Here is a 23,701-nt window from a genome sequence, read left to right on the forward strand (position 1 = left end):
CGATTTTGACCTAACTTGGTCACAATGATCATTGACTGTGCCCCTACATGTCACATGAAACTTGTGGGGTCAAAGGTCATGCAGGGGTCACAGGGGTCAAAAACGTGATTTCAACTAAAAATGCATCTTCTCCCACAACTTACGTTGGACAGTGACCCCACTTGCACACATGCATTGTTATTACCCAGTGTCTATGTGGTGTACACAGATTTGGGGTCAAAGGTCATTAAGGGGTCACTTCCGGTATAAAACGAAAAACCTTCACACATTTTTATTAGCTAAGTAAAACATAGCACAGTAACGGTATGTTCACATATGATCTGCAGTCACCCAATGTATATGTGGTATTTTTTTATTTGGGGTCAAAGCTCATTAAGGGTCACTTCCGGTATAAAAAGAAATACCTTTAAAATGCATCTTCCACAAATTATGTGGGACAGAGACACCACTTGCACACATGCATTGTTGTCACCCAGAGTATATGGGGTGTACACAGATTTGGGGTCAAAGGTCATTAAGGGGTCACTTCCGGTATAAAACGAAATACCTTCAAAAAATTTTATTAGCTAAGTAAAACATGGGACAGTAACGGTATGTTGACACATGATCTGCAGTCACCCAATGTATGTGTGGTATTTTTTTTATTTTGGGTCAAATCTCATTAAGGGGTCACTTCCGGTATAAAATGAAATACCTTTAAAATGCATCTTCTTCCACAGATTATGTAGGACAGTGACGCCACTTGCACACATGCATTGCTATTACCCAGTGTCTATGGGGTGTACACATATTTGGGGTCAAAGTTCATTTAGGGGTTACTTCCGGTATAAAACGAAAAACCTTCAAAAATTTTTATTTGCTAAGAAAACATAGGACAGTAACGAGTATGTTCACACATGAATTGTGGTTACCCAATTCATATGTGGTATTTTTTTATTTGGGGTCAAATGTCATTAAGGGGTCACTTCCGGTCTGAGACGAAAACCTTCAAAATGCCCCTTCTGCCACAAATAACATGGCAAAGTGGTGCCACGTGCACACATACATTGACATTAGCCAATGTCTATGGGGTTTTCATATATTTTGGGGTCAAAGGTCATTAAGGGGTAACAACACGGCTGTGTTCGTGGTCTTGGACCACAGCTAAGTCTAGTTCTTTCTTCTTTCTTCTTCTGTCAACCATTACATTTGCTCTAGCACTCACATACTTTCATCGATTTTGACCTAACTTGGTCACAATGATCATTGACCATGCCCCTACATGTCACATGAAACTCGTGGGGTCAAAGGTCACGCAGGGGTCACAGGGGTCAAAAACGTGATTTCAACTAAAAATGCATCTTCTCCCACAATTTACGTAGGACAGCGACTCCACTTGCACACATGCATTGTTATTACCCAGTGTCTATGTGGTGTACACAGATTTGGGGTCAAAGGTCATTAAGGGGTCACTTCCGGTATAAAACGAAAAACCTTCAAAAAATTTTATTAGCTAAGTAAAACATGGCACAGTAACGGTATGTTCATATATGATCTGTAGTCCCCCAATGTATATGTGGTATTTTTTTTATTTGGGGTCAAAGCTCATTAAGGGGTCACTTCCGGTATAAAAATTAATACCTTTAAAATGCATCTTCTTCCACAAATTATGAGGGACAGAGACGCCACTTGCACACATGCATTGTTATTACCCAGTGTCTATGGGGTGTACACAGATTTGGGGTCAAAGGTCATTAAGGGGTCATTTCCGGTATAAAACGAAATACATTCAAAATTTTTTATTAGCTAAGTAAAACATGGCACTGTAACGGTATGTTCACACATGATCTGCAGTCACCCAATGTATATGTGGTATTTTTTATTTGGGGTCAAATCTCATTAATGGGTCACTTCCGGTATAAAATTAAATACCTTTAAAATGCATCTTCTTCCACAGATTCTGTAGGACAATGACGCCACTTGCACACATGCATTGTTATTACCCAGTGTCTATGGGGTGTACACATATTTGGGGTCAAAGGTCATTAAGGGGTCACTTCCGGTATAAAACGATATACCTTCAAAATGCCCCATCTGCCACAAAAAGCATAGCAAAGTGATGCCACATAGACACGTGCATTGACATTAGCCAATGTCTATGGGGTTTTCATATATTTTGGGGTTAATGGTGATTAAGGGATCACAACACGGCTGTGTTTGTGGTCTTAGACCACAGCTAAGTCTAGTTCTTCTTTCTTCTGTCAATTTTTACATTGCTCTAGCACTCACATGCTTACATCGATTTTGACCTAACTTGGTCACAATGATCATTGACCGTGCCCCTACATGTTACATGAAACTCATGGGGTTAAAGGTCACGCAGAGGTCATAGGGGTCAAAAACGTGATTTCAACTAAAAATGCATCTTCTCCCACAACTTACGTAGGACAGCGACACCACTAGCACACATGCATTGATATTACCCAGTGTCTATGTGGTGTACACAGATTTGGGGTCAAAGGTCATTAAGGGGTCACTTCCGGTATAAAACGAAATACCTTCAACAAATTTTATTAGCTAAACAAAACATAGGCCAGTAACGGTATGTTCACATATGAGTTGTAGTAACCCAGTGTATATGTGATATTTTTTTATATGGAGTCAAAGGTCATTAAGGGGTCACTTCCGGTATAAAAACGAAATACCTTTAAAATGCATCTTTTCCCACAAATTACGTAGGACAGTGACGCCACTTGCACACATGTATTGTAATTACCTAGTGTCTATGGGGTGTACACAGATTTGGGGTCAAAGGTCATTAAGGGGTCACTTCCGGTATAAAACGAAATATCTTCAAAAAATTTTATTAGCTAAGAAAAACGTAGAACAGTAACGGTATATGCACACATAAATTGTGGTTGCCCAGTGTATATGTGGTATTTTTTAATTTGGGGTCAAAGGTCATTAAGGGGTCACTTCCGGTATAAATAGATATACTTATAAAAGCAATCTTCTTCCACAAATTACGTAGGACAGTGATGCCACTTGCACACATGCATTGTTATTACCCAGTGTATATGGGGTGTACACAGATTTGGGGTCAAAGGTCATTAAGGGGTCACTTCCGGTATAGAACGAAATATCTTCAAAAATTTTTATTAGCTAAGAAAAACGTAGGACAGCAACGGTATATGCACACATAAATTGTGGTTGCCCAATGTATATGTGGTATTTTTAAATTTGGGGTCAAAGGTCATTAAGGTTTCACTTTCGGTATAAAACGAAATACCTTCAACAAATTTTATTAGCTAAGAAAAACGAAGGGCAGTAACGGTATGTTCATATATGAATTATGGTTACCCAGTGTATATGTGGTATTTTTTGTATTTTGGGTCAAAGGTCATTAAGGGGTCACTTCCGGTCTGAGACGAAAAACCTTCAAAATGCCCCTTCTGCCACAAATAACATGGCATAGTGATGCCACATGCAAATGTCTATGGGATTTTCATATATTTTAGGGTCAAAGGTCATTAAGGGGTCACAACACGGCTGTGTTCGTGGTCTTAGACCACAGCTAAGTCTAGTTCATACTTGCCTCGGGACTTTGGCTGTGATTTTCTCCGGATCCAGATAGACTCCCTTATCCATCTGATGTTAGTGTCTTCCATAGCTAGAATATTTGGATTGTCCCAGTTTATGACCCCGGTTTATGACATGGTTTTCTTCACTGGCGTGTTCTGCAATTGAGGATTTCATTTCATTGAGCGTGTCCTTTCGTGTCGCCCTAGTGAAGTTTTAGTCCAGTATACATGTATACCAGGGTTTAAAGTGCATCCCCCAGGAGTGTTCCATGACAATGTTAATGCGATAATCGGGGAAACCGGGCTGCCCATAGCCGCTCCATTTTTTGACGGTATAACTGATCCCGATATGCCAGGTGGTAGTCACAGTGAACTCGAGAAATTCGGAAAAAATGATGGCCCAAATTTTCACCAGTACCAGAGCGACACGAAAGGACTCGCAGTCTATTGAAATGAAATCCTCAATTGCAGAACACGTCAGTAAAGACAACCATGTCATAAACTGGGACAATCCAAAAATCCTAGCTATCGACGATACTAGAAACACCAGATGGATAAGGGAGTCTATCTGGATCTAGAGAAAATCACAGCCAAGTCCCGAGAGCGATTTATTTTCGTACATCGTAACGCACTAAATTCAGTTTATTTTTCAGTGAGTTTTACTTTATTCCGTTCGATTATGAAAAACGGAAAAACACGTTGGGAGTATTGTCCAGTACTATAAAAGTTCAAGCCTATTACGAGTCGAGTCATTTCATGGTCCAGTCGATTCGATGGGAAAATTGAAACATTTTGGTTTCTTGAAAAGTCACGTCTAGATGGCTCGTGAAGTCTGATCATGGAAGTATGTCTGATTATTGTCAGTGGTGTCAAGTTCTTCGTCTATGTGTACAGTGAGGACATGGGTTCACTCCTTGGGTTCACACTCGAACACAAAACAATGTAGACCTACTCAAAACACCCAAACACGTTTAAAATGTTACCAAATTTTATTTCATTTATGCTTAAGTTTTATTTCGTCGGTTGAGCGGAAGAAGGTCGTATTTACCATTTTTGTCAAAATTTAGTTTTTGGTGGATTATGAAAATATAGGTAAACGCGTAAATATTAAGCTATTTTACAAGCCTTGAAAAACAAGTAATTCATTTTTAATCAAATGATTGTTTAAAAATAATGAATAAATAAATTGATACACATACGATTTTCTTGCATTAACACGATGATAGTCATATAATCAGGACACAAATGATTATAAATATAGGCCTGCACATGCCTCGAAAGGTAGGCCTGCTTCGCGTTCTCCGATTCACATAGTACTACATGTATATGGCTTTTTTTAAAGCTACTAGATTGACATACACGCTACACTATCAATTACAGACATTGAAACAACCTGTACACTGCTTAGTGCTTAAATATTTGATTGACATGTGAATACATTTGTAACAACTGCAAGATTTTAAATTTATATTAGCATATTACTATTTAAATATATCTCTGCATTTTTAAAACTTTACGAGTATATACAATGGAAGGAATTTGAAAGAAATTTATGAAAAGAACAAATCCAAAATCATTTAAGTAACGTTAAACATTATAATAGATATATTTTACTTAATGAATACAATAAAAAGACATAATGATTTAGAAAGTAACTCAGTAATTACAGCATAAATAATATTATATTGAAATTTAAAACTTAGCACTTTAACATAAAATAATGTTGTCCATTCTGGATATTAATTAAATGTCTTAAGCCTATACCCTTTGCAAATGAATAAATAAATTCAATTAGGAGTACATGTATTAGAACCATGTTTGCGAAGTTCATACAAATTCATGAATACGTTAATGAGAATACAAAACAAAATAATTTTAAGATAAAACGGAATGAGTTGAAGAATATAATTCGAGGGTTGAGAGCCAGAAAGCCTCAACTCACGATCATCTGATCCCACAAAATGAGCATAAAGTCGCCAGGGCACTGCAAAAGATACAGTCCATTCATTCATGACAAAATTCAATAAAAAACAAGACATAGTGGAGGAAATATTGATTTTAGAAGACCAAAGCAAGGAGCCAACTTTATGCTCATTTTGTGAGCGCTGGTCATAGTGAGTTACGGCTTTCTGGTTCTGAACCCACGGCTTGTTTTATCATTATCAATTACTTTGTTAATTGCAATTTAGAAACCAATGTTTATTACGGAACTTTAACGCCTACGACATACGACATACGTAGGAGTTCTATCCAAATAAACAAAATAATTTACATTTAAATCCAATAATGATACGCTATTTTGTACAGCCTGTATTTCTGTAGAGCATAGTGAACCCGGGATATGAGCTGCACTGCAAAAACTGTGTTTATCATTCAAACACGTTAATTCTATATATAAACACATACATGTACATACATACTTGATGATATCGCTTGTAACCTGAAAATATAATATTTTACTACTAAGAGCATGTATACAAAGTGATGGCAAGAACGTGTTTAATTGCTAAACATGGCTTTTGGAGTGCGATGCACCCTAAATACTCATGATGTACAAGATGTTATTGAAACATCTGCTTCGTAAAACCGAACTTCAATCGAAGAAATTTTAAAAAAATTCTAAAATTCTGAAAATCAAAAGAAAAAATACATTCGAGTGCACAAGTTCTTTTCTTCTGGGTAATCATTTTTTTCTTACATGCAACAGCTTTTTTCTTGCAGGTTAGAAATTTGATAAATAGGTCATCATATACAAAATTCATGCATGGACCTATTTATCAAATTTCTAACCTGCAAGAACAAAGCTGTTGCATGTAAGAAAAAAATTCTCACCCAGAAGAAACAAACTTGTGCACTCGAATATATATTTTTTTGTATTATCAGAATTGTAGATTCTTTTTTAATTTCCAAAATTATGTGAAAGGTTTCTCCTTAATATAATTAGCCATAAAAATAGCCATTTTGATGAGATGATGCTAAATAAAGTAATTGAAACTTTATTGACATATATTCATGCATTTAATAACAAAAAACATGTCTAGGTCCGATTTTTAAGTGAAATCAATTACACCCCTAATTCCCTTTTGGGGTTGGGGCAAGGGTTTTAGTTTGGATTGGGTGGGTCTGTATAGTTAAGGTTTGGGAGAAGGTTTAGAGTTTGTGTAAAGTCAGAAAAACATTAAAACAAAATGAATTTGAAAATAATATGTATAGGTCCGATTTTTAGGTGAAATCAATTTCACCCCTACTTCCATTTTGGGGGTTGTGGCAAGGGTTTTAGGTAAGTTGGGCTTGGGTGGGATTGTATAGTTATAGTAAGGTTTGGGAGAAAGGGGCAGAGTTTGTGTAAGGTGAAAGTCCGACTTTTTAAGTGAAATCAATTTCGCCCCTAATTCCCTTTTGGTGGTTGGGCGGGGTGTTGGGTTAGTTGGGCTTGGGTGGGTTTGTATATTTATGGTAAGGTTTGGGAGATGGGTTAGAGCTTGTGTAAGGTCAAGAAAAACATAAAAATAAAAAAAAAAAAAAAAAAAATAGATTTTGTTTTTGCAAAAAACTCCCCGATTTTTCGGTTTATCTCGGTTTTACAAAGAATGTTTATCAGTGTTTGGTTTTTACAATACCGATTCTGCCTACCTTTTGATATAATATTTAATCAAGAAATTAAAAAAAGTTACTTTCAAATTTTAAATACCGGTTTAATAATTACATCAACCTTGATTTTCTGATAACGTAAAAAGTACCGTGGACTTGCACGTGTATAACCAACTTCTTTACAAATCTGTAAACCTGTACAATATAGAAGTCTATTCACTGTCATCTTGCATTATATTACAACTAACCATCAAGATCACTCAATTTGATATTTCCCTTTGTTCTTTTTTGCGGGATTTTTTTTCTTGTTGCCCATTTCGCTATTGAGATTGTGCGACTTGTCAAAATTCGTTGGGTCAAGGTAAGTCAATATTGAATATCAAGTCATTTTGACCACAATCATTTTGGGCTCATTGCTTTAACCAGGGATGGTGTAACATGCCTGGTAACTTTAGTCATGTTAGTAAGAGGTGGTAAGATGTGTCCGAGCAACTTCAAATCCACTTCATTATGGAAGTTGATCATTTCAGAAGCTGTACTAAATGATCTGTATTATAAAATACCATGACAAAAACATAACATAAGGTTCATTTTACTGCTCAGAAGTGTAACTCTGGTTTGATTAAACTAGGTCTTTTTCAAATGACACGGTTTTGATCTATATCAGATTTCGTTTCGCGGCTTTGTACCCCAGAATCAACTGATTGCGTTCCTTGCCAAATTTTGAACAAAATCCTTGAAATTGCTATATATCACAATCTACATGTCTGCATGGAAGCACAATATAAACATTTTTTCAGATTAAGATTTTCTCGAAGATACGGAGCGCCGTTATTATATAGCCTATAATAAAGCTGAATAATTTGCCAAAATGCGCGCCAAAATGTTGTCAACAAGTAGATCAGTAGAGTGTGACCTCATATTTAAAACGTACCTGGAAAGCTTTAAACCCACTGCGTCTGTTATTCCGTGGATCAAATTTAGATTTATTCTAAAAAAAAACCACACAATCTATAGGTCTTTTGAAACTTCAGTTGCCTGCTCTCTAAATTCCAGGGACTTATTAGAAGGACAAAACCTTGAAAAGACTTAAAATTCAAATCTAATGGATTTAAATTTTACTCTAATAAAGATTTGAATTTTAAGTCTCTGAAAGGTTTTGTCATTCTAACAAGTCTCTTAGACTTATTTTTAAATCTTAGGAATTTAGAGAGTGTGCCTTCCTTTGTGGTCCGAATTTTTGTCAAAGTGTATAGCCTACATTTTAACTTGTATGCGAGTTTATATTTTGGTCGGTAACTCAAGTTCCAAAACACATATCGAACTTTAATTATTATTTTGTAATATTTCCACAGATATCATATGAAATGTATATAAACTCCTCAAAAAAAGTGTGGAAATGTTTTTCAAGCATCTATATCCGAGATTATTTGTGACATGTTAATTTCGTGTTGCATATCATTGGACAGCTAATTTATTCCCCTTTTCAATGACACCACATTTGTAACAATCACTTTTTCACGTCTGATATACATGTCTTGTGAATGTAGTGGGGTCTCCGAAACAGAATGTACCAAATTGACATTATTCTGTGCTCAAACAACACCTCAATAGCGGGTGGAAAAAACCATACGCAGCCACGACAGATTGGCACCTCCTCCTCGTGCTGCTCACCAGCCTGGTCACGCGTTGCTGTGTAATGGCATTCCATTCCTCAACCAGGATTCATCGCCATGATCGATGTTCATTCAATGTGGTTGCATTAGTTACTCTGGCACGCAAAGCACGACCAAGCTGGTCCCACAAGTGTTCAATTGGGTTGAGGTCTGGTCTGGGCTGATCATTCCATTCTCTCTACTACCAGATTCTGGAGGGCGTCGTTGATAACCCTGGCTCTGTGGGAGAGACCCCGGGGGAGAGAGCGTTATCTTGGAGGATTGCATTAGGTCCCAGATTGCGAAGATATGGGATTGAAAGTTGCTGCACAGAATGGTAAATTTGACACATTCTGGTTGGTGACCCCACAGCATTCACAAGACGTGTACTCAGACGTGAAAAAGGTGATTGTAATGTGGTGTCACCGTAAAAGGGGAATCACTTTCCATTGCTATGCAACACGATATGAACATTCAACATGTCACAATCTGAGATTTAGATGCTTGAAAACAATTTCCAAACTTTTGTGAGGAGTTTTTTACTCACCAATGTTACAAAAACATGTCGTGATTTTTAAAAACATCAGAAAAAAACTCTACATACGTATCTTACCCTGTATGTACTCAATCTGTATAAAATAGAACAAAGCTACATTATAAAAATTAATGTATTATTTAGGAATGGTGAAACACCTGGAATTTTTGATAGCATCATTAAAACATTTATAAAGCTCTACTGTTTCATATTATACAAGTAAAAAGTCGATTACATGACTGAATTTAACGATTTGGTACCTTAAATATATACATGGTATATATTATTTTCATTGGTAAAGCCCGATAAAGTTTGGCCGATCGATCCACATGCATATAGTGAGGCGTTTGGAAGCACACGGTGCTTAGTGGAAAGTGGGTAAGGCCTCTCTCCATTCAATTTTCCCTCCTTATCACTCACTCAGTTTTGTTTATCGACTACCCAATGAAAACATTATGCTTTATAAATGTATACTTTTATCTTTGCCCAAAAACGTGTCGTCTATAAAATTTAGGCCTAGGTCTGACCGATTTACAACATTCGGTAAATCTTTACACTGGTCGTATCGGCAACAGCTAGTCTTCCTTTGGAGGTCATTATTAATCCATCAGGACAATTCAAACCATCAGCTACGGTGCCTAGCCACGCGCCAGTTGTGCTACAGTACTGCTCAATGGACTGCCTTTCCCAACTCGATACCAGAATGCTTCCCGTGGCTTCGTCATATAGAAGCCCCCTTGGTCCACCGTCTACGTGGAATGTGAGTACCTCTTGTTCGCTCTCGATGTCGACGACGCAAACTTTGCTATCCCGCAATATACTACATGCAATTGTCTTCCCATTACTGTTCAAATGCCACGGTGGTATCGCTACTTTGATGACTTTCATGATCGCTTTGCTAGAACTATATATAGTTATTGTTGATTTTACGACGTTTCCCACAAGAACTCTTCCGTAAGTTGTGGTCGCTACACTCCGAATCCCCTCACTGGAGCCCGTTTCGCCTGGATCGGATAGGAGATTCCCTTCATAATGGCCTGTGTTTGAGTAAACCTCGACGCTAATTTCACGTGCGACAAGAAGTTTATCATCTGGTGTCACGGCAACGTCCCACAAATTATTCGGATTATCTGGGACGAGAGCATACGATGCTGTCTGCTTCAACTCGTCACCGACAACACCGTATATCAAGATGGCTTTCTTACTGTGGTCAGCTATGACAAGTGACCTTTGATCTGCTGTGGTTGTGATACCTCGTGCTATTTCAAAGTTACCAAACTGACACAACAGTTTTGCTTCGCGATTTCTTCTCAAAATTGGAGAAGCAGAAGGGGAAGTATCTGGACTAGAAGTACTCGGAGATCCTGGCGACAATGGAGCTGCGTGGGTCATAGTGTCAAAAGATGATGTGGATTTCGAACGCTTGACTATGGGAACTTTGAACGGTCCAAGTTTGACACGACCTTCTTTTGAGGACTTCGCTTTCGCGAACTTTCCATTTCCATTAACATGTTGATTAAATTCTCTCCCTAATCCTCCCGATGACGGATCGCTGGACATGGATGCATCAGAAGAAGTGGCACACGCGTCTTTGATTTCATCAGGTCTTACAAGTCGACCTAATTTGATAGTCTTGATATCCAGCAATTCTGGGGGATATGGCTCGAATGTTGTCACACCAGTCGAACGATCACTTCGGGATATGTTTATACGGTCAGATATTTGGAATGCGCGAATTCCAGCAAGAATTATTTCATGTTCATCAATGTATTCGTGGTCTGATTTTTTGATTTTGGCTTGTTCCGCGGCCGTTTGAGCATCCTTCATCTCTTGAACCATCTTCTCCGTACGCGTTCTCTCTTTGCGGATTCTTTCAAGTCGAGGCTCTTCCCGTAATCGCAGTTCAGATTTGAGTTCATTACACTTTTTGTAGATATTCACCACAATCGCTTCTGCTCTGTTGTCTATTTTGTATTCTTCAAAGCGAAGAGATCTTTCTAGATTCCGTTCCAATTCAAGTAGTTCTCTGAGTTCTTTTTCTCGCTGCTCGGTGTCTCTTTCGGCCTCATTTAAAGCTTCGGTCATGTCACGCCTTTTCTGCTTGCTGACGTTTTTCAGCTCCTGTACAATATGACTTCCTTGATGATACTGAATCAAACAAAATTGACAAATGTCTACCTTACATGTAATGCAGTAAAAATGCCTCGTTTCGCCTTCGTGCTCAGAACAAATCGGCATCTGAGATGCTCGATGGAGTTCCTCTTGGTGTTGCTTATGCTTTTCAGCCAGACTTCTCAATCTTATATTGGTTTTCATAGCCACTATACCTCCTGGAGGAATGGTGGTCTTCTGACGACATTCTGGGCAATCCAGATACAGTTGTTGTCTGTCTTCGGTGAGGACCACCAACTTTTTCAGACATATCTGACAGCAAACGTGCGGACAGTTAAGATCTTTAGGATTGTGAGGATCCAAGAAAAGTTCATAGCATAATGGACACGACAACTCGTCTTTAGCGATTTCGGAAAACGGTGTCGCCATTGTCGTTGAGCAGCTTCCACGCTCTGGTTGCCTAGATACCGATGAAGATTGATGAATCGCCCATTTGGTTCGTTAATTCATAGACTGAAAAATCAAACAAAGAAAATGCGTTTGAGTATCAAAGGAGTTCAAAGGTAAACCCAAAAATACATACCATTTTTAATTAAGTTTAAAACCATGAAGTCTCACCACATCAGTGGTTTTATACAATCTGAAGAATTGACTTTCATATCTTGAACATCGAAACTGTACTTAAATTGTCCAGCCATGGTCCAACCATAAGGAAGATGGTCCAAACTTACAAAAGTATCACTGCGTGTAGCTGCATGTACTGATATTGCTACTAAGAATCTACAGACAGCAAAATAAGGTGAGTTATGTTCTAGCTTATGTTCACCCCTGTATATCATAAAAAAAACCAAATATATCAAATTTTAAACCAGCAGCCAATACCTTCATCGGTATCTAGGCAAATAGATCTGATTTAAGACCTCATTGTTGAAATCGTTTGAAACGGTGATTGAAAGGAACGAAATTAAAAGTTGCATTTTAATGATCAATTAAAGCACGGGCTACATGTAGTTCTCTTGTTCGAAAACACTTTGTATACAAATCAATGGGGCTTCCAATGGAGTAATCTGGAACTTTGAATCTTCTCTGAATTTGCATCTTCTTGGGGATTTTGGATCACCGTGACGTGTCTTTTATTTCTTGGTCGATTTCAAAGAATGAGGTCTTAAATCTGAGCTAAAAGATGCAGCTCTATTGGCTGCTAGTTCTAATTTTGACAAATCTGGCTTGGCTCTTGTTTAGGATACAGGCCATACAGGGGATAACTGGTACCTTAATAATCTTTTGCTGTCTGTAGTACCATACTTTGACCAACACAATTAATCTACACAAAACCTCTAATCTAATTCTACTGTATAAGGCTTGCAATCATGCACTTTTATAGCTTTTTATTCGCAAAATTGAAATCGCATGTTTTACCAGAAACCCCTACCTGCTATGCTTCAAATCGGTAATTGTTCTAAATGTCATTTATGTAAGTATACAGTACAATTCTTATTCATTTGTTGACTCAACGCAAGAATCATATTCATTATAGTACAAATATTTGAACACGTACTGAGCTCTTGTTGAATGTATTAAACCTTGCAACTAAAATAGTTGTCACGAAAAAATAAGAACATTCAGTCGTCATATTCACACAATTGTTTGACATTATTAGCCAACCTTTTTCTAAACTTTTACTGAAGTGCATATTTACAAAAGCAAACAAAAACAGACAACGATACAAAATAAGTGAACATACAAACAAAAGAAAAAGCTAGAAAACTATATTTCAGCAGGCATATAAAAATAGGCGTAATTACAATTCAACCAGGCAATTCAACCGACAATTCGGGACTGATTGGATAATTTTATCATGTATCTTAGAATGTTTGGGTAGTGTGACTGCATAACTTTGTATTTCTAATTTTTGCTGCCTTTTTGTAATTTGTTGCTGATTCTCTTAATTTGTTTGCTGAAATGAATAAAAATTATAAACATTGAAATATAAAAAAAATTCAACCGACAATTCGCATGACAATTGGCTACCAATGCATGTATTGCTAGACATTTATCATGTTTAAGTTTACTTTTCGTGGGTCATGTGTTCACCTCTACTCTAGATTGTATGTAGCTAAAGAGATTAACCTGGCTCATGAATGCATGTGATTGGAAGAAGTACATCGGGGCATACCTGTACAAATGTAATGCAAGTCATGCACTTTTGTACTGACTGACAAATGAACCGAAAATTTTATTGGCATAAAAAGTATATCGACATTGATATTTTTCTTTACCCGTCGTATACAGTGTGTGATTTATCTGTCACGAATTGCCATTATTGATCATTCACAACATCCGTCATCTGTTTATTAAATGGTAGAGGCTACACAGCTACAGTGTGTTGTCTGCATGCAAATGGATTTTTTAGAGGAAATGTATTGTTGTATATCTCATCAGCAAACAAATACGGTAGTTTCAGGTCACAGAATTTGGTGGTAACATTAATAATTAATGGGTTAATATAAACTGTTACTTCCGCGGTCCCAATATTTTGCCAGATTCTGCCTTCAATTTTTCACGGAGCCCATTTCATCGATGTTGCACACAAATCCAATTTGGAAAAATTACATTATATGGTGCAAAATTGTAAATCTGCAAATATATTGTTTATTTCACTCTTTTAATGCTTGTGCATTTTCCAAGTACAGTAGGTTTTAATTGTAGGATTTATGCTTGATTTGGTTTAGTCTTCATGCAATTTTGATGTATGTATGGCTGTTAAAACCTTAATGAGTGCTAAATATACATAATTTATTTTGACATTCAATCTATACATTGCATTTGTGGATATTAATTTTTCTCCAGTGCTGTGTGTATGACATGCAATTTGTTTAGTTTTCAGGGCTATAATTATTTATGTCTTTCAATGTTGGTATTATTATCATTAGTGTTATTATTTTCATTATTATTATTATTATTATTATTATTATTATTATTATTATTATTATTATTATTATTAAATTATTATTATTAAATTATTATTATTATCTAAAACAGGTGAAAAGTACAATGTCACACAATTGTCATATACTCATTAATTACAGAGAAAGTGTAAATTTCAAAATACGTGTCTTCAGGAAAGAAAATTATGGGTCCTAGTGGTATTATTATTGTTAATATAATTTTTAATCAAGTAAAAAGATGTACTTCAAAATTTACTTAGGTACAAAAGTGTGGCGTCGTGGGGGTACTTTTACAATGTAGTGCGCCTTTAAATCGACCTTTACTGGATTGACATTTAATCATGATACTTTACGATTCCAACGACCGACCACCACTGACCCTTATCATCCCTGAGCAGCATCCGGATTTAATTTACGGACTCATCGGAGCTTGGACGCATCTTTTAAATACATCCATGATCGGATAAAAACCATTTTTTTTAGAAAATCTCCTTTACATTACCACCGCTGTGTCCACAGTTGCTTCCTCTATAGCGCTCATCGAGAGGCTGGGTGGGGTTGAGTAATAATATAATATAATGTACAATGTACAAACTAATGATTCATTGCTATTTACATTATCGATGTGTGAATAATAAACAAGCACATTTCCCGGAAACATGGGAAACAATCTGCTGCAGCTCGATATTAAAAATTGCCCCATAGATTGAAAACGTCAACGTGGTATACGTAACAATACCGGTATTTTGTTATTATCATTCTACATATAAAATACGTCGACAAAAAAAATCGTGACAAATACCAACCTTATCCCAGGATTTAGCATCAGAATACTCCTTACATACATCGTTAACACATAGTACACAAGCACAATTTCACAGGAATCATTCCCGCAACATAATCACTTTCCAATTGATCGCTACACACAGGAGAATGACGGGGCAGACTAAAAGGTAAACACAGGTCACAGGTCATGCATGGTAGCATTTTAAACCTCTTATACGTTAACAGATATATTGTTGCGTATATTCTTTATTGTGAAGTAAGCGATGGTTTATGTGAAGGACAGCGACGGAAAGTGAAAGGAACAATAGATGGCGACAGACAGCCTGCGGCAGCAACACACGTGATGTTTTATTACGTTTTATAGAAATCAGAGCAAAGTCAAGGCCCGGGAATCAAGGGCACATTGATTTGTCTCGTGCTTGGTAAACGACACTGCAAGTTCACCATAGGCTGTAAATTTACGGTCTATGAGTTCATAAAGGCCCAGGATAAAGGTGCTGAATTAAAAGGTGTTAAAACTCGTCCTATAGAAACAGCACGATTAATAGTTGAAGGAAGTTGAAATGGATAATTTACCAAAACCAGAACTTTTAACGTGTGTTTTATTAGTTCCTATGCGAACTTTGGTGATCATATTTATAGCCTAGGCCCAGGGCTCATAGGCCTATAGGAGAAATATATTTAGGCCCTATTTATTTTGATTTAGGCCTATTTAAATATTCTTATATTATTTTGGACAGAAATGTTTCCAAATTATATGGACAAATCAGTATCTTTCAGAAGAGTCTGGAAATATGTTTTGCTATGCTGTATGTGTAACCCGGTGAGGGGGAGGGGCAGTAGGCACTCATGTTTATGTATATAAAAGTTGTAAGCATGACGCGGATTCAGGGTGGTTTTAAAAAGCAAAACATGGATCCGCGATTAGGGTCTCAAAACACCGACATTTTTTCCCCAAAAAAGACCTCTTTCTTTGGTGTTTTGGGGAAAAATTTCTTTTATCTAGTTAAAAAAAAAATTACTCAAGAATCAAGTCATTTCTACTTTTATATACTTTAGACTAACAAATTATGAGACCCCAAAGTTTCCATAATTCCAAGGTTAAGACCACAGGCTAAAATGCAATTTTTTTCTTGGGATTTTCACCAGCTGCTGAGGCATTTCCATTGGCTCAGCTTTAGGTGGCAGTTCTTCTTTGTTACTTATGGACATAATACTAATGTTGTTGATGGAAAATTGGCCGGGAGATCACATTGGCTTGCCTCTCTTCTCATAAAGCAACTATGGACTCATTTTTTTGCGTAGACCGTTGTGTCCCTTTGCTCTCTGCTGAGTTCCGTTTCATGCGTGGTTACACTAAGTGAGCCATCTCTTCTATCAATGTTTAGTCATACCATTTTATAAGAGAATCATGAGAGGGCGTTGTCGCACTTTTTGAGACCTGGTAGATCTGAGATCTGCTGTACTCACAGAATTAAAACTCCAAATTCGGTAGAATTACCGAATAGGGTGCAACTTGCTAGACTTGAGTCCAGTCCTCGTTTACGGAGTTTAGGGTTAGGGTTTAGGGTTGGGGTAGGGCAGTCTTGTAATAAGACTAGTAGATTTGCACCCTATTCGGCAATCGCTAGTACTTACTTCTCATTACTACCCTGAAACATGTGAAAAGGCTGAACTGATTCTGGGAGCTATTTTACAAATGCTTGCGACAAATACTGTCAAACCATTGAAAATTGAAAATTTTGACCTTTTATTAAAGATATAGGCCCTACATTCCCTCCAAAACTGAGCATTTTTGCCCAAATTTTGCGTCACAGATGGATTCATCAAGTCATTTCCATTCTAAATATGTGTACTTTTATATACTTTAGACCGAAATTATGAGACCCCAAAGTTTCCATAATTCCAAGGTTAAAAAATGCTAAAATGCAATTTTTTCTTCGGATTTTCACCAGCTGCTGAGGCATTTCCATTGGCTCAGCTTTAGGTGGCAGTTGACATCCCGCTATCTCTACACTGTTAGAAATAATCTGTAAAATTACCGTCGTTTGACTGGCAGTCTGGACGCCAGTCGCGTACCGTAATGTTAAAAACAGCTACCGTTAAAGGTAGAATACTGTGAAAATACCATCCTTTGACTGGCAGTCTGGACGCCAGTAGCGTACCGTAATGTTAAAAAACAGCTACCGTTAAAAGTAGAATACTGTGAAAATACCATCCTTTGACTGGCAGTCTGTGTTAAAAAACAGCTACCGTTAAAAGTAGAATACTGTGAAAATAGCATCCTTTGACTGGCAGTCTGTGTTAAAAAACAGCTACCGTTAAAAGTAGAATACTGTGAAAATACCATCCTTTGACTGTCAGTCTGTGTTAAAAAACAGCTACCGTTAAAAGTAGAATACTGTGAAAATAGCATCCTTTGACTGGCAGTCTGGACGCCAGTAGCGTACCGTAATGTTAAAAAACAGCTACCGTTAAAAGTAGAATACTGTGTAAATACCATCCTTTGACTGGCAGTCTGGACGCCAGTAGCGTACCGTAATGTTAAAAAACACCTACCGTTAAAAGTAGAATACTGTGAAAATACCATCCTTTGACTGGCAGTCTGGACGCCAGTCGCGTACCGTAATGTTAAAAAACACCTACCGTTAAAAGTAGAATACTGTAAATATACCGTCCTTATACTGGCAGTCTGGACGCCAGTAGCGTACCGTAATGTTAAAAACACCTACCGTTAAAAGAAGAATACTGTGAAAATACCATCCTTTGACTGGCAGTCTGGACGCCAGTCGCGTACCGTAATGTTAAAAAACAGCTACCGTTAAGAGTAGAATACTGTGAAAATACCATCCTTTGACTGGCAGTCTGGACGCCAGTAGCGTACCGTAATGTTAAAAAACACCTACCGTTAAAAGAAGAATACTGTGAAAATACCATCCTTTGACTGGCAGTCTGGACGCCAGTAGCGTTTAATGTTAAAAAACAGCTACCGTTAAAAGTAGAATACTGTAAATATACCGTCCTTATACTGGCAGTCTGTACGACAGTAGTGTACCATAATGATAAAAAACACCTACCGTTAAAAGAAGAATACTGTGAAAATACCATCCTTTGACTGGCAGTCTGGACGCCAGTCGCGTACCGTAATGTTAAAAAACAGCTGCCGTTAAAAGTAGAATACTGTGAAAATACCATCCTTTGACTGGCAGTCTGGACGCCAGTAGCGTACCGTAATGTTAAAAACAGCTACCGTTGAAAGTAGAATACTGTTAGCTGTAAATATACCGTTCTTATTCTGGCACTCTGGACGCCAGTAGCGTACCGTAATGTTAAAAGGCACGTACCGTTAGAAGTAGTATTCTGTATAAAAACAGCTATCGTTAAAAGTAGAATTCCGTAAAACCACCGTATTGGACGCCAGCAGCGTACCGTAAATATAAAAAAAACAGCTACCGTTAGAAGTAGAATACTGTTAACTGTAAATAATACCGTTCTTATACTGGCACTCTGGACGCCAGTAGCGTACCGTAATGATAAAAGGCACGTTCCGTTTTAACACATATATGCAATTACAGTTTCATAAACCATGAATTTACTGTCAAAAGCTACCAAAGAGATGTCAATTCTGTAATGAAAACAAACATTAATAAGCACGAGTAAAGCAATACTAATAATTTTCACTGAAAAGTTTGAATATAGAGCAGAATTAGCTTGGAACCTGCTAAACGTATAACAAAATCACATTAACAAACGTGTTACAGTGCTATGTTAATAGTAGGCATATCTTAAACAAACTCAAAAGGTAGCTTTTGACAGTAAATTCATGGTTTATGAAACTGTAATTGCATATGTGTTAAAACGGTACGTGCCTTTTAACATTACGGTACGCTACTGGCGTCCAGAGTGCCAGTATAAGAACGGTATTATTTACAGTTAACATTATTCTACTTTTAACGGTAGCTGGATTTTTTATATTTACGGTACGCCACTGGCGTCCAATACGGTGGTTTTTACGGAATTCTACTTTTAATGATAGCTGTTTTTATACAGAATTCTACTTCTAACGGTACGTGCCTTTTAACATTACGGTACGCTACTGGCGTCCAGAGTGCCAGAATAAGAACGGTATATTTACAGCTAACAGTATTCTACTTTAACGGTAGCTGTTTTAACATTACGGTACGCTACTGGCGTCCAGACTGCCAGTCAAAGGATGGTATTTTCACAGTATTCTACTTTTAACGGTAGCTGTTTTTAACATTACGGTACACTACTGTCGTACAGACTGCCAGTATAAGGACGGTATATTTACAGTATTCTACTTTTAACTTATAACAAAATCACATTAACAATATTAAACAATCAATCATAATCTCTGTGTCAATTCTGTATGATTTATTTGGCTTAAATAGGAACTGCAATGAAAACAAACAATAATGTACACAGGCACAACAATACCAATAATTATAAGATAATAATCTAAGCTAAAGCTATCAATGCCAATTTTTGTCGATACAATTTGCAAAAAGTAAATTGCATTAAACTAATCGTTCTTGTTTGAAAACAAATTCAATCATAGCTACTAAACAAATGGGACTTTTTACATGGCACATCAGATTCATATTAATCAACAATATGATATATCCATCATTATTATTTTAGCAATTTAATACTAGGCAACAAATATTCAAATCCTTAACTAGGAATTACAGTAACACTACAGGTACAAGCAGCTAATGGAAAGCTATGGAATTTTATAGTCAACAAATATTCAAATCTTTAACACTGGCACTCATCATCTGCATCAGTATGGTACTTTAATTACCTATATTTTGTATCCCCGCTGAACCCTACATTTTTGTACGACTTGACAAATAATTATGTGTGTATAAGCAAAGGCTTCCTGAATTTTGTGTAACTTTTAGTAAATATTGTCATAAAACGTGTAATCACTGTTGCAGGACTCAAGTTTTTCCAACGTGCGACATGAATGTGAATCAATGTGACATACAAACAGAAGTCCTCGTTATTCTGGATTTCAGAGGTAACATAGCCCATAGTGATGCAGATTTGGCGTGCCAACAGTGCCATGCACTGTTTCCCAATATGAACCACTTCATCATGTTCATTGTAGGTCTAGCTGTAATGGTAAAATTCTCAGAACAGAGTCATGTGTCATTATTCAACATTGCCATGTCCTGTCAATAATGTGATAAAGATCGGTTACTTATGATGTAACGTGATAGAATTAGTGTACATCTGTTGTTCAATTTGGACATAAATACTGAACATTTTGAACCAAAGAAGTCTAAGTTGAAGTCTAAGAATAAGATCCAGCTTTCTGTGAAAGATTAGGATGCCTTCTCATAAATATCTTGCACCAGCCGGCCTTCTCAAGCTTTGTCGATGAGGGATTCTTCATTCTTGCCTCTTCAGCCAATTCTTCAGCCATATCATGTAAACTAAAATATCAAATAGCATTAATAGCCTGCAAGGATTGCCATCATTATTTTGGAAGTATTGGACAAGAAGTTGCACATCACAGCAGTCAACAGTGAATGTAGGTGGGCACATCCGCAGTCGTACCTTTGAGTCAACTGCAAATTTGCACCTCCAGAAATGTCCACACCTGCATGTCCACATCAGACATATCATGTCCACACTATTATAGCTCCGCTTCCTGCCGTACTCTGATTCAAGCTTTCTATCCTCCATGGCTATGACACGGTGCATGGCTTCTGCTTTCCACTTTTGGTTCACATCTTCTTTCTTGGCATAATCAATCTGTCATATTAAAATAAAAAACAAAACAGTGATTAGTTTCTTTTAAACACAAAAAAGTTTTACAGAAAACGTTTGAACGTCAAGTTATATAAAATAACATTTAATAACATTCAAAAACATTTTTGAAACTAGAAAACATTCGAACAAAATGTTATTTAAGTGGAGACAAAATATTTGACAAAACTGTTTGCCAAAAAACGTTTTACATTAAAATTTTGAAATACCGTGCTGATGTAAAAAATACAATATTGGTATCTACAAAACCTGCAAATTCAGATATTTCCAAAACGGTAGTATCACAATGTAAAAGAACGTGGTCGGACGTGTATTTACATATGTGTGTACTGTATTGTTACGCTTCAAATACCGTGTTGATGTAAAAAAGACAATATTGGTATCTTCAAAACCTGCAAATTCACAGATATTTCCAAAACGGTAGTATCACAATGTAAAAGAACGTGGTCGGACGTGTATTTACATATGTGTGTACTGTATTGTTACGCTTCAAATACCGTGTTGATGTAAAAAAGACAATATTGGTATCTTCAAAACCTGCAAATTCACAGATATTTCCAAAACGGTAGTATCACAATGTAAAAGAACGTGGTCGGACGTATATGTGTGTACTGTATTGTTACGCTTGAAATACCGTGTTGATGTAAAAAAGACAATAATGGTATCTTCAAAACCTGCAAATTCACAGATATTTCCAAAACGGTAGTATCACAATGTAAAAGAACGCGGTCGGAAGTGTATTTACATATGTGTGTACTGTATTGTTACGCTTGAAATACCGTGGTGATGTAAAAAGACAATATTGGTATTTTCAAAACCTGTAAATTCAGTTATTTCCAAAACGGCATTATTAGAATGTAAAAGAACGGAGTCGGACGTGTATATAAAGGGGATAAAACGTTTTAATAACATTCAAAAACATTTTTGAAACTAGAAAACATTCGAACAAAATGTTATTTAAGTGTAGACAAAATATTTGGTAAGGCTGTTTGCCAAAAACATTTTACAATAACGTTTTGACAAAATTTTAAAATTTGTGTTGTAGCCCGACATTTAAATATTACTAAAACGTTATGACCAAAACCAAATCACGTTTATAACTTGTTTATAACGTTTTAAAATTTTGTGTTTGTTGGGTAGTTATCGATATATCATATGAAATTATGAATTTTCATTAGGCTACATAAATCTATAATTATACAAAAATCATATACATTTGCATTCTAAAAATCATTAATCAAGACAGGTTACATGGCAAAACGGTATTACACCAACTGATTTTTTAAAACTTTACCTAAAATGCCACATACCATACCGAGCCTCATCCTTTTATAGCGGCCACACCTTAGATTCAGCTTATCATTATTAACACTGTATATGGCACATCATGCTCATCAAACTCTGTAGATTTAATTTACGCCAATAATTAAAGCTTATCAACATTATATCACATATTGATAAGGCGCATTTAACTCTATAGATTTCTTTTACACTAATAATTAAAACACCGACATCAAACCATAAGCTTACCTGTCCGTTGTGCGTGGGATCTTGGCCTCAAATTTCACGATTCTAACTGCAGTTGCTGACTCCAAAATTAAACCCATGTTTCCCCTATATGATAATCATTGCTATTTGTAGGAATGAAGCCAGGAGGCTTCAATAGATGGTTACAATACAATGTGATTTATGCGGGAATTAAATGTTGTTGAATACAGACTGTTTCCCTCCATTTTGATAGAAATGTTTGTTTGTTCTTTCAATTCTCCAGTAACGGTTCCGTAAAATTACGGTATCTTCCGTACTATTGATATCACTGATTGTTATAAAAACGGTTAAATTCCGTTATTTAACTCAAAATCCGTACAATATATACATTTCTTGTAAATGTTTACATGTTTTACCTTAGTAGCTCTGTTGTAAAAACGTAATTACACGTCAGCTTATCGTACTGAAGTGTTAAAACAGTATAAAGCGTTATTAATGACTACAAACCTGTTAAATTACGAGTTTCTAAAGTAGGCAGTTGTAATAAAAAATATGCCAGATCGTTAACTTACTTTTGAAACACTTTCTCGTATACAATTCTGTACCTTAAAGCTTATTGTATGAATAAAGAAAGACATAAAAATGTATATACCAGCTCTTTTGCAATTGCAGACACTGGCGTTAAATAACTCAATGTTGATATTTTCACTGTCACAAAACAGCAACCGGTGTTATTTTACTGGTATTTTACCATATTTATATTTAAAAAGATAATTACACGTCAGTTCACCTTATTATTATGTTAGAATACCCTTCAGACTGGTATAGCTGTTAAGTTACTGTAGTTTTACACGTCATTACCGTTTTGACGTAAAAAGACAATGTCGACCGTGTTAATACATCTTTAAAATAATACTTACAGTGGATTTCTAAAACGACGGTATCAGACTGTTAAAAAACGTAGTCGGACGTGTATATGTAGTTTGTGTACTGTATTTTTACACTTGAAATACCGTGTTGATGTAAAAAGACAATGTTAATATCTTCAAAACCTGTAAATTCACAGGTATTTCCAAAACGGCAGTATCAGAATGTATAAAAACGGTCTGGCAATTGTAACTAGTCTGTCTACTGTATTATCATGCGTGAATTACCGTTTTAATGTATTTTTACCCGTGAAATACCGTGTTGAAGTATATAAAAAAACAATGTCAAACGTATCATAAT

At 36.5% G+C, this 23,701-nt stretch overlaps 1 protein-coding gene across 2 annotated transcripts; it reads right to left on the minus strand.

Moving 5' to 3' along the window:
* Positions 1-8,192: 8,192 nt before the first annotated feature.
* Positions 8,193-15,368, minus strand: LOC140152270 (uncharacterized). 2 transcript variants are annotated; one of them, XM_072174578.1, is made up of 2 exons: positions 15,208-15,368; positions 8,193-11,966 (listed from the first exon to the last, which is right to left on the minus strand). In XM_072174578.1, exon 2 carries the CDS (start codon positions 11,880-11,882, stop codon positions 9,873-9,875), a length of 2,010 nt encoding a protein of 669 aa, XP_072030679.1. In that variant the 5' UTR covers positions 11,883-11,966; positions 15,208-15,368; the 3' UTR covers positions 8,193-9,872. The 2 variants fall into 2 exon arrangements, with proteins under 2 accessions (XP_072030679.1, XP_072030687.1); XM_072174586.1 differs by lacking the exon at positions 15,208-15,368 and adding an exon at positions 14,904-14,964.
* Positions 15,369-23,701: the final 8,333 nt, after the last annotated feature.

This window comes from Amphiura filiformis, chromosome 1 (genome assembly GCF_039555335.1).
Source record: "Amphiura filiformis chromosome 1, Afil_fr2py, whole genome shotgun sequence".
In the NCBI taxonomy this organism is placed as follows: Eukaryota; Metazoa; Echinodermata; class Ophiuroidea; order Amphilepidida; family Amphiuridae; genus Amphiura; species Amphiura filiformis.